This window comes from Aquarana catesbeiana, linkage group LG01, assembly GCF_042186555.1.
Source record: "Aquarana catesbeiana isolate 2022-GZ linkage group LG01, ASM4218655v1, whole genome shotgun sequence".
Classification (NCBI taxonomy): Eukaryota; Metazoa; Chordata; class Amphibia; order Anura; family Ranidae; genus Aquarana; species Aquarana catesbeiana.
The window spans coordinates 374463139-374475153 of record NC_133324.1 but is presented as its reverse complement, the minus strand read 5'-3'; the positions used below and the strand labels follow the sequence as shown (position 1 = coordinate 374475153).

Below are 12015 nucleotides of genomic sequence, written 5' to 3'. Positions count from 1 at the left end.
CCTGTAGAGAAACATGGCACACTTTAGCAGACGTGCATAGACACCATTAATTCCTAAGGGCACCTCCATGCATCAGCTGCAGCGTTGCGATTTCAGGTTTGCTAAGCTGCATGGTGCCTTCTGAAAAGGGTCAAGGACCATTAAAATGAATAGTCTGCTCTACCCAAGATGTGCACACACAGAGATGTCAATGGAGTATTAGAGGGCATTTACTCTTTGCAATGTTTATCAAATTTTTTTGCATGGGAAAATATAGAATGTTAGGTATATAAGCAGGTGCTTTCAAGAGGGTTCTGAGTTAGCCTAGGTTCAGACTAGTGTGATTTCAAACATCGCATGTGATTCGCACCCGCAATGCAGGAGCGGATCACATGTGATGTCTGAGCAATGTGAGTTCAGCCATACAGTTTTATGGCTGAACTCGCATTGGATACGCACAGAAAATGGTGCAGGGACAGTGTGAACTGTAATGGCGCTGGTTCCTGCATCGCACTAGTGTGAACTTAGGCTTAATGTTTTTTTCTTGCTGTGTTCATGCCCTGAAGGTAAGCAGGCCAACCAGGTGCAAATTGTTAGAATGTCTTCTAGCTGCACTGTGTTCCCAGGTTGACCTGCTGAGTTGGTGGTTTTTTAGAGAAGGAAGAGTTAACACTGCTGGCCAGGTTTTCCTTCTCTTTTTCAGAAGGTTACCAACCCCTGCAGGTCATACCATACTATAAATAGGGTTCACTAAGTGGCCTAGAAGCTGTTGTGGAAAGCCTGCCAAAATTTAGCTATTACTCTGTCGGAGAGGATCAGCCCCTTGAGGGGGTGGTGGGAGTCCAGTTAGGGTTTCCAGTGGGGTCTGGAACCTGTCGACCCTTATGGACTTTTAGCTTCCAGCTATGGACCTACTGCTTTGTGAGTAGGGCTGCACAATTCTGGAAAAAATGAGAATCACCATTTTTTTTTGCTTAGAATAAAGAACACGATTCTCTGTGTAACATTATCTTTCACATTATACAAAAAATTGGGCTAATTTTGCTGTTTAGTTTTTTTTTTAACTCATTGAAGTGTATTTTTTCCCAAAAACAGACCGCTGTGCAAATACAGTGTTACATAAAATATTGCAACGACTGCCATTTTATTCTCTAGGGTCTCTGCTAAAACATATATATAATGTTTGGGGGTTCTAAGTAATTTTCTAGCAAAAAATACTGATTTTAACTTGTAAGCAACAAATGTCAGTAAAAAGTTTTAGTCTTTAAAGTGGTTGTTAACCCTGTTACACCGCTTTTACCTACAGTAAGGCTTACCTGTAGGTACCATGAATATCTCCTAAACTTGCACAGTTTTGGAGATATTCACTGTATGCATGCGATGCATACTAGTTCATTATGCCTTTGTCTTGCAGGTCTTTTTTTGGGGGGGGGGGTTCTCTGAGTTTACAACCACTTTAAGTGGCTAAACTGCCCTCATTTACAGACCAAAGTTCTTCCCTTTGATCTAAAATAGGGGTCTCCAAACTATGGCCCACCAGTTGTTCAAGAACTGCAATTCCCATCGTGCCTAGTTGTGTCTGTGAATGTCAGAGCTTTACGATGCCTCATGAGACATGTAGTCTCGCAACAGCTGGAGGGCTATAGTTTGGAGATCCCTGATCAAAAAGAACCAAATGTTACATTGTTTATAGTTATCGCTCAGCGCTAAGCAATGTTGATAAACATTTTTATTTTGACAGCTGCGAGTGAGCAGAAAGGCACGGCACTGTTTACATAGAATTGTAGAAATGCCGAATTAAGATCGTAAGGGGGGTTGAATCGAGATCACGATTTTTTACGATTAATCGTGCAGCTCTACTTGTGAGTATATTTACTGGTTCATAGACTTTAAAGGGATTGCTTCTACCTCTTGTGGATTACTGCCTAAATGGACTCTTGCCTTGAAATAATTGCTTTTATGGACTTTGCCATCTGCCTAATTTACAGTTTGTTTATATCGGTACTGGAGAACTGGGAAAGTGTGTGGAAGAAATCCTTGTCTCCTACTTCAGCAAAAAATCTGTATTTGATCTAAACTGCCTGGTCTGAAGTCACTAAAGGAGTGCATGCACAGCGTATCAAAAGAACAGGGCTTACAACAAGGGGACTGAAGTTAAAGATACAGTACAGAGTCTAACTAGCAGAATTCTGTCCAGAGGAAGGTAGAGTGCCATTGCTAATGACTACCATATTTGTGACACTTGCTTAATCAACCAACCAGCCAGCCAGGAAATGGGTGACATGGCAAAGGTGACCAATATTCTGGTAGTGAAGGGGTGTTATGCTTGGCCCCTTATTAGTGGCCAGTTCCCCATATACTAGGACCGCCCCCTTGACACAGAGTACCTAGGGACCTAGCCTGGAGTCACTGGAAAGAGAGAGATACAGAGAGGGCCCTGGGAAGGAGAAAAAGCTTGGAGTTTTGGAGAAGTGTGTTTCCTGTGTCCGATAACAGCATTTACTCTCCCAGTGACAATGAGGTGGCATAAATGCTGAGTTAGGGAAGAGGCCGGTACATGCTCTGCGGACTGGTTTAGAAATGCTGCACAACAGGAAGGAGAGGTGTTCTCTAACAAAAGTTGTCTCCAAAGTGCTCAGTGTTAACAGCGTAAAGAGTATGGCCACTGATTACAAAGAGTTAACTGTGCTTGCTTCTAAATTCTGGAGTCCTGCCTTAATGTTGATTTTCATATGACCGCAGCTGCTGTCTGTGATTCAAGCATTAGTAAGTGCAATTCTACACTGTCCCCACTAGGGCACCTTAAGCCCCACCCACAGGTATAGTAAACTGTCCAGTGTTACAACTTGCTAAGAGTACCTGTGTTTTTACAAAAGGTTTAATCAATGTAAAGGAGCTGATTAATGACTGACAGCAACAAAATATAAATCTATTGCATATTAACACCTTTCTTGACATGTTGTTTGTATTTAAAGGGTAACTCCACTTCTGTGGCAGGAAAAAAAGAACAAAAATATATATAAATCATAAACAATCATGACACAAGTCATATTGTAATTAAATGTTATTAAAATGGCCTTTCCTTTTTTAATCTGCAGCACTGTAGATTTCTGTTAATGCAATGCAATATGGCTACCTGGAGGTGTTCTGTACGCAGAATGTGTACAGAATACCCTCCAGAAACATAATTTCCTGCTTGTGTGATTGGCTCACTGATTTTCCCAAAATTCTGCACTAAGATACAAGTCAGATTTCAGGCATCCCCTGCAACAAAAATGTCATTTTTGGTGAAATACTCCCAATAGGAAATCACATCTAAAGGGATGCAGGCCCAGCAGCTTTTCTCATTAGAGCCCTGCAGGTGCAGCAGCTGATTGATGACTATGAAACCACTCCTATTAGATTCACCACACGGACACAGACAAACACACAGGGATTTCTGCAGAATAGCAAAAGGTAGGAATCTGCAACAAAATTTGTTAAAAATCCTTGCAATGTACATAGATCACCCAGAGGGGATTGTTTTTTTCCTCAACTTTAACTGAAATGGAATAAGTATAGCTTACGAATTATTTATTAACAGGGTTTGCTAGTGTTACAAGAATTTTATTTATTTTCTAACCGTAACCTGTGCAACAATAATGACAGCTGACATCTAATTGTTTGATATAGTCAATATCCCAGATTTTTAATATAAAACATTTGACAAGTAAAATATCACCCTATTTCATGGCTCAAGCTTAGTATGCTAGGGCTTAGAATCATCAGTTTAGTTATTTTTTACATTATCATTATCATTTAAACCATGGAATGCACCAAGATCAATGTCAGTGTCTTTTTCAATAGTTAGTAATATTGTATTATAATAATTTAATTTATGTATTTGTTTTTTTTTTTTAATAGTACAGTGGTCAGGGCTGCTGTTAGAATTCATGGGGCCACATACAGTCTATCTAACATGAAAATATCAAATTATACTTTTGCTAAAATGCCAACGCCGCGATGCTATGCTTCGGAGCCATGGCAGAAATGATAGCCTCATGAATCAAGACCCATGCAATTGAATAACGCTGCTCTGCAAGAGCCCCACAACTGTGTGCAAAGCATGCAGTTGCAGTCCACTAGTTCAGGGACTTTCTCTCCGATCATGTACCAGGATTTTACCTGGCACATGATTGGATGACTTTATTCACTCCAATTAATGAATTTTCATATTTTTCACAGTTGACATGGGAAGAAAGTATTAATAATAAATCAAGCTTCTTAGCCACAGGCAGGGGCGTTGCTAGGGGGTGGTTTTTGGGGATATAGCCCCGAATCTGAGGCCAATAGCCCCGAGTCTCTGCAGGGGTCCCCAAGGGGAGGGGAGGCTCTCTGGGGACCCTTATGTAAGTGGGGGGGCTCTCTGGGGACCCTGATGTAAGGGAGAGGCTCTCTGGGGACCCTGATTTTAAGGCCTAGGCTCTCTAGGGACCCAGATTTAAGGGGGAGGCTCTCTGGGGACCCTAATGTAAGGGGGCCTCTCTGGGAACCCTGATGTAAGTGGGGGGGGCCCTCTGGGTACCCTGATGGAAGGGGGAGGCTCTCTGAGGACTCTGATGTAAGGAGGAGGCTCTCTGGGGACACTGATGTAAGGTGATGTAAGGGGGGGCTCTCTGGGGACCCTGATGTAAGTGGGGGTCTCTCTGGGTATATATATATATATACACCCACACGTATATTACTGTATATACATGTGTATGCCCGCCCAAGCGTATGACTTTCTTTACTACGCTGCTATGGGCTCTAGCCCCAGATCTTTTGTAGACCTAGCAAGGCCCCTGGCCACAGGAGAGCCCCAGGTAAAGTGTATATTGACCCACGATTACACTTACCGTTATTGAATTATTTCCCCCTATACATACAGTATCTCACAAAAGTGAGTACACCGCTCACATTTTTTGTAAATATTTTATTATCTTTTCATGTGACAACACTAAAGAAATTACATTTTACTACAATGTAAAGTAGTGAGTGTACAGCTTGTATAACAGTGTAAATTTGCTGTCCCCTGTGTGACCCAACACACAGCCATTAATGCCTAAACTGCTGGCAACAAAAGTGAGTACACCCCTAGGTGAAAATGTCCAAATTGGGCCCAATTAGCCATTTTCCCTCCCCAGTGTCATGTGACTCATTAGTGTTACAAGGTCTCAGGTGTGAATGGGGAGCAGGGGTGTTAAATTTGGTGTTATCACTCTCACTCTTTCATACTGATCACCAGAAGTTCAACATGTCACCTTATGGCAAAGAACTCTCTGAGGATCTGAAAAGGAGAATTGTGGCTCTACATAAAGATGGCCTAGGCTATAAGAAGATTGCCAAGACCCTGAAACTGAGCTGCAGCACGGTGGCCAAGACCATACAGTGGTTTAAAAGAATAGGTTCCACTCAGAACAGGCTCCTGCCATGGTAGATCAAAGAAGTTGAGTGCACATGCTGAGCGTCATATCCAGAGGTTGTCTTTGGAAAATAGACGTATGAGTGCTGGCAGCATTGCTGCAGAGATTGAATGGGTGGGGGTCAGCCTGTCAGTGCTCAGAGCATACACCGCACACAGCATCAAATTGGTCTGCATGGCTGTTGTCCCAGAAGGAAGCCTCTTCTAAAGATGATGCACAAGAAAGCTCACAAACAGTTTGCTGAAGACAAGCAGACTAAGGACATGAATTACTGGAATCATGTTCTGTGGTTTGATGAGACCAAGATAAACTTATTTGGTTCAGATGGTGTCAAGCGTGTGTGGCGGCAACCAGCTGGGAAGTACAAAGACGAGTGTGTCTTGCCTACAGTCAAGCATGGTGGTGGGAGTGTCATGGTCTAGAGCTGCAGGAGTGCTTCAGGCACTGGGGAGTTACAGTCCATTGAGGGAACCATGAATGCCAACATGTACTGTGACATACTGAAGCAGAGCATGATCCCCTCCCTTCAGACACTGGGCCACAGGGCAGTATTACAACATGATAACAACCCCAAACACACTTCCAAGATGACCACTGCCTTGCTAAAGAAGTAAAGGTAAAGGTGATGGACTGACCAAGCATGTCTCCAGACCTAAACCTTATTGAGCATCTATGGGACATCTTCAAATTGAAGGTGGTGAAGCGCAAGGTCTCTAAAATCCACCAGCTCTGTGATGTCGTCATGGAGGAGTGGAAGAGAACTCCAGTGGCAACCTGTGAAGCACTGGTGAACTCCATGCCCAAGAGGGTTAAGGCAGTGCTGGAAAATAATGGTGGCCACACAAAGTATTGATACTTTGGCCCCAATTTGGAAATTTTCACTTAGGGGTGTACTCACTTTTGTTGCCAGCGGTTTAGACATTAATGGCTGTGTGTACTTTACATTGTAGAAAAGTGTAATTTCTTCAGTGTTGTTACATGAAAAGATATAATAAAATATTTACAAAAATGTGAAGGGTGTACTCACTTTTGTGAGATACCAGATACAATGCCTTCTCCTTTATTGCCCTTTCAAATACATACATAATTTTTTATGATCCTGACAGTTTTCTACAACCAGCATTGCTTCCTGTCTTCACTTTGCACTTCATATTAAGACTGGGAACAATGGCAGATGCACCGTGTGCCTGCTGCCTGCAGACTGACCAGCCCCCAGGCTTTAATGAGAGCTTTATAGTATTATAAAAATGTAGGGTCTTATTAGTTATTTTGTAAATCTGATCAATATAAGTATGCTGCTGCAAAACACACCCCTGCTAACCCCTTTGCTTGGGGTTGTTTTCATCTCCAGCTGCTACAGAAAGAGCGGGACAAGTGGGTTTAAGCAGTCAATCACAGCCTGCATAAGTAGGGAATGCAGCAAAGGATGACTGGACACATAGGGGTCGATTTACTAAAGGCAAATAGTTGCATTTTTTCTTCATACTTACCTGTAAAATCCATTTCTTTGAGTACATCACGGGACACAGTGCAGCCATATACATTACTACGTGGGTTATACGCCACCTTCAGGTGAATGGACACTGGTAGAATAACCCAAACAGGAAGTCCCCCCTCACATACAGGAGGTAGCGTGAGGAGAAAAAAAAAAAGCTGATCGCCCGTGGCTGCGAGAGGGACATAGGTCCCGATTGTGGAGAGGCTTCTGTGCGCACTAGCCTCACCTACCAGTGCCCACCAGCGCCACCTACCAGTGCCCACAGTGCCACCCATCAGTGCCCACAGTGCCACCCATCAGTGCCCACAGTGCCACCCATCAGTGCCCATCACCAGTGCTGCCTATCAATATCACCTACCAGTGCCCATCAGTGCCACCTACAAGTGCCTATCAGTGCCACCTATCAGTGCCCATCAGTGATATCTATCAGTGCCATCCATCAGTGCCACCCATGAGTGCCACTCATAAGTGCCATGCACCAGTGCCACCCAGTGCCTTCTTATCAGTGCCCATCAGTGTCATCTTATCAGTGCCCATCAGTGTCGTCTTATCTGTGCCTATCAGTGTCGTCTTATCTGTACCTATTAGTGTTGCCTTATCTGCGCCCATCAGTGCCCTTCAGTGCAGCCCATCAGTGCCCATCAGTGCAGACTCATCAGCGAATATCAATGAAGGAGAAAAATTATCCCGTTTGCAAAATTTTTTGACAAACTATTAAACATGTTTTGTTTTTTTTCAAACATTTTTGTCTTTTTTTGTTTGTTTAGCAAAAAATAAAACCCCAGTGGTGATTAAATACCACCAAAAGAAAGCTCCATTTGTGTGAAAAAATGATAAAAATTTATTTTGAGTACAGTGTAGCATGACTGCGCAATTGTCATTCAAAGTGTGACAGCGCTGAAAGCTGAAAATTGGTCTGGGCAGGAGGGGGGTTTAAGTGCCCAGTAAGCAAGAAGTTAAAAGTGACTATCCACCTTTTCAGACACTGGCGGAAAAAACTGAAGTACTTCCTGTATGTGAGGGGTTATATAAAGGGGGGGGGGGGGTTTCTTGTTTTGGTTATTCTACCAGTATCCATTCATCTGAAGGTAGCATATAACCCAGGTAGTAATGTATATGGCTGCTCTGTGTCTTGTGATGTATGAAAAAGAAAAGCTATTGCACCTGAATTTTCCTTTAGCTTAGTGAGTGAGCTGACGCTCTGTTGACTTCCATCGTCCAATCAAGTGCAAGTAAAAATACAATTTAAAGAAAAAATTTCTCACACTATTTTTGCACATGGTTGGGCATTATTTGGAAAGTGAGTTTTCACCACATTCACCATGCTAAGGAAAAATTACCCTGCAAATTTTAAATCCCCTTGCAATGCAAACAACCTTTAGTAAATCAACCCCACAGTATCAACAAAATAATGACCAACGCAGCTTTGTCAATTCAGCAGTTTGCCTTGCTTCACACTATGAACCACATATGAATTGCACAGTAACTGCATCCCATTCCAGTGCTAATCACATGCAATTCAGAGTGGTGCGATTTAAGCCCATTTATTTTGAATGGGCTCAAACCGCACTGTATCTGTACCAAAGTTGTGCATGCACCAATTTTAGAACTGCACTGCAACCGGATCACATGGTCAATTTGTACCATGTAATCCAGTGCAGGCAAATGCACTGCATTTGCGACCTGTGTTTAGGGTGTCATTAAGATTGCACTGAGCCCTACTGCAGATAGCAAGGGCAATGTGATACGAATGCTGTGTGGGAAACGCGCACAGAGTTCAGGGTTTCTGCACCACATTTAAGTGTGAACTTAGGCCCAATGAGTTTTAGTTGTCCCAGGGCTTTTCTTGTTTGAGGGGTGAAATGACCTCTCAAAATGCCCCATTAGTGTATTGTTTAGCTACAATATGCTGATTACAAAAAGGAGGTTTCCTTCATCATAAATAATTATTTCCTAAATGATCTCTTTACAGATATACAGCATAAACATGATCCATCGTATACTGTATATTTGTATAGTTCTTTCTTGAGAAGAGGTCACTGGAGTGCTGCAATTCCAAATATTTGTATTTTTCTGCAGATCACTAATTAACCTAATCGTTCAAAACAAGAATCACTATATTTAGGGCATATTCCATTAGTGAAAGTTCACTAGATCATTTGTTTGCAATTTAATATTTGCAAAGCACGTTGTAATGTTTGACTAACTGCTCACTGCATGTCTTCCATTCTGCCCACTACATTTTCAGTATCTGATTTACAGTTATTGTTCTCTGATGTTTACCATGAGTTTCAACATTGCTGATAGAACCTACTTTGTATTTTTTTGTAATAAAGTCACTTAGAGTCACGAATTACATAGCACGAAATTAAGATTGCAGGGGCATTATTTTGGAAACACAAGTATATTTGTTAAGACAGAGAAATAATTACTGTACACATACAAATGGGAAATGTAACTATTCAGAACAGAGTCATGAATTTAACTCTGACACCTACAGATTATTATTATTATTATACGGGATTTATAAAGCGCCAACAGTTTGCACAGCGCTTTACAACATTAGGGCAGACAGTACAGTTACTATACAATTCAATACATGAGGAATCAGAGGACCCTGTTCTTTACAGATGCTTGCAAATATTAATAAATAGCTACCTGCAACCTGGAACAAGAAAAATCTGGGGTGTTTTAAGTGTAAAATATTAGCATTGACAGAGAAAATCAAGTTCCAGCCCTCCTGCTATGTCTGCTTTCTTACTGACCATCAGTATTGTGGAATGGGGTAAGAGGGGCTGGGCTGATTTCGTTTTCCTGAATGAACTAAACAATTGCACCAAAATGCACCAAAATTGCACCAAAAAATTGCACCAAAGCAGTCTACCAATGACTGCATTGATTTCCTACTGAGAGTTTTATATGTTTATTGACATGGTGGTATGGATTTACTTAAAGGCTGGTAGATGCATATTTACTTTAAGATATGAATGTTTCAATCAGGATTCAAAAATGCACAATAAAATGGATCATATAAAATGGATCATATATATTAATTTAATTTATGATAAAATAGACACTTTGCAGTCTTCTTGTTGGTAACAAAATGTACCATACAAACATGCCTGCATATATAAGATTAGATAAACTCATGTAACTATACCTAAATATTACAATATAAACTATAATACACACACTTCACTGTAAAATTGACACTCTAATTGTGCTCTCGTTTCCTATAGAATGTTTCATGCTGACATGTCTGCCTATGTGAAACTGACATAAATAACAATAAACTACAAAACTACAACAGAGAAACAGGTGTATATATATATATATATACATGGGGGTGGGGGAGTACAATATAGAGTATATTATTCATTATCTGCAATATTTTCTTTTAAATCTTAGGTCATACTTAGAAAACATTGTATTTTTATTTTTTTCACTTTCAATGACTGCGTTCAGATGCATACAGCACACTTAATATACCCCCTCCCTGTTCCAGCAGCACATGGTACAGTGACATCATTACACACAGTGCACACTTCTCTACTAGAGGATGCAAGGCAACTCTTCTCCTTGGTAAGCTGACCCATTTGGCAAAAATGATGAATGTACAAGTCGTGACAAAGAGCTGGCAGCTTGAAAACACGAGAGCCTTTGGCATTTTATACAGATCTATTGTATCCATTATATTTATTATTGTGTTGCTGGCTGACAAAAAAAACAACACACACACACACCTGTTTCTCTCTTGCTTAGTATACTTGTACATTTACAAGAAAGGTAACTTAATTTTAATTCATATTTAATACTTAATCCAGCTAATTAAACGTGCTAGTTTGATATTATACAATCAAAACATATTATTTTACAGCTTGATAGAATAACAATATCTTCATTTTCTATAATCAGAATATATGTATAGATTGACTTACCTGAAAGGCAACATTGCTAAAGCCATTTGCCCCAGCATACGTTTTCTCTTTGAGCTCCATGTCTCTGACAGCAGCTTTCAGTACAGAAAAGTAAATGTCCAGAGCAAAGAAGTGATTGTTGCATAAAGTGAGGACAGAGGTTTACCTGCCTGCAACCACTCCCAGCTTGTATTCTATTCCCCTGCTCCACCTATTAAGAAGCATAATTGCTCACTCTCAGACAGATTGCCAAATAATGTAAATTGGCTATTTGCATATAAAGATGGGAACCAGTGTGTCATGATTTCTTTTCTCGGCTGTAAAAAGGATTTCATTTCAATAGTCACGTACAAGTGAAAAGGTTTGCTTACAACTTGTAACTTGTAACTTGTGCAAATGATCACTTTCATCACTTAGTGGTTTTCAACAGGGCTGGACGTTTCCAAATAAGGAAATTACACACTTGTGTTCACACACACTATAATGTAATCAGACCACACAGAATATTATCTATGAATCCCTAAATGTCGAAAAGGTCACTGGTGATTCAACATCCACCCCCCCCTCCCCCAGCATCTATCCATTAGACCCCTTTCGCACTGAGGTGCTTTTCAGGCGTTTTAGCACTGAAAATAGCACCTGTAAAGCTCCTAAAAAACCGCGCCTCTCATGCTTCCCCAGTGTGTAAGCCCGAGTGCTTTCACACTGGGGCGGAGCGCTTGCGGGATGGGAAAAAAGTCCTGTAAGCAGCATCTTTGCGGCGGTGTGGGAGCGCTGTATACAGTATTCCTAAACCTCCCCTGCCTATTAAAAATGACTGGGCAGTGCATCCGAAGCGCCTGAAAAGCCTTTCCGAAGCGCTGCAAAACGTGCGCTTTTAACCCATTCTTCGGCTGCTAGCGGGGGTTAAAAGCGTTTTACCGCTAATGGACCCGCTGCCACAGTGTGAAAGGAGCCTCACATTTTTGTAAATATTTTATTCTATCTTTTCATGTGACAACACTGAAGAAATGACACTTTGCTATAATGTAAAGTATATATAATAGTGTAAATTTTCTGTCCCCTCAAAATAACTCAACTCACAGCCATTAATGTCTAAACCGCTGGCTACAAAAGTGAGTACACCCCTAAGTGAAAATGTCCAAATTGGGCCCAATTAGCCATTTTCCCTCTCTAGGTG

General features: G+C 41.2%; 1 protein-coding gene across 1 annotated transcript in view; it reads right to left on the bottom strand.

Annotated features, from left to right (window-relative positions):
* Nucleotides 1–11049, bottom strand: part of SLC28A3 (solute carrier family 28 member 3) — a 119437-nt gene extending 108388 nt beyond the window's left edge. The window contains exon 1 of the mRNA XM_073633577.1: nucleotides 10857–11049. Within this exon, the coding sequence (XP_073489678.1) occupies nucleotides 10857–10916 (60 nt within the window). The 5' untranslated portion in view covers nucleotides 10917–11049. The remainder of the gene's footprint in view (nucleotides 1–10856) is intronic.
* Between the last annotated feature and the right edge of the window lie 966 nt (nucleotides 11050–12015).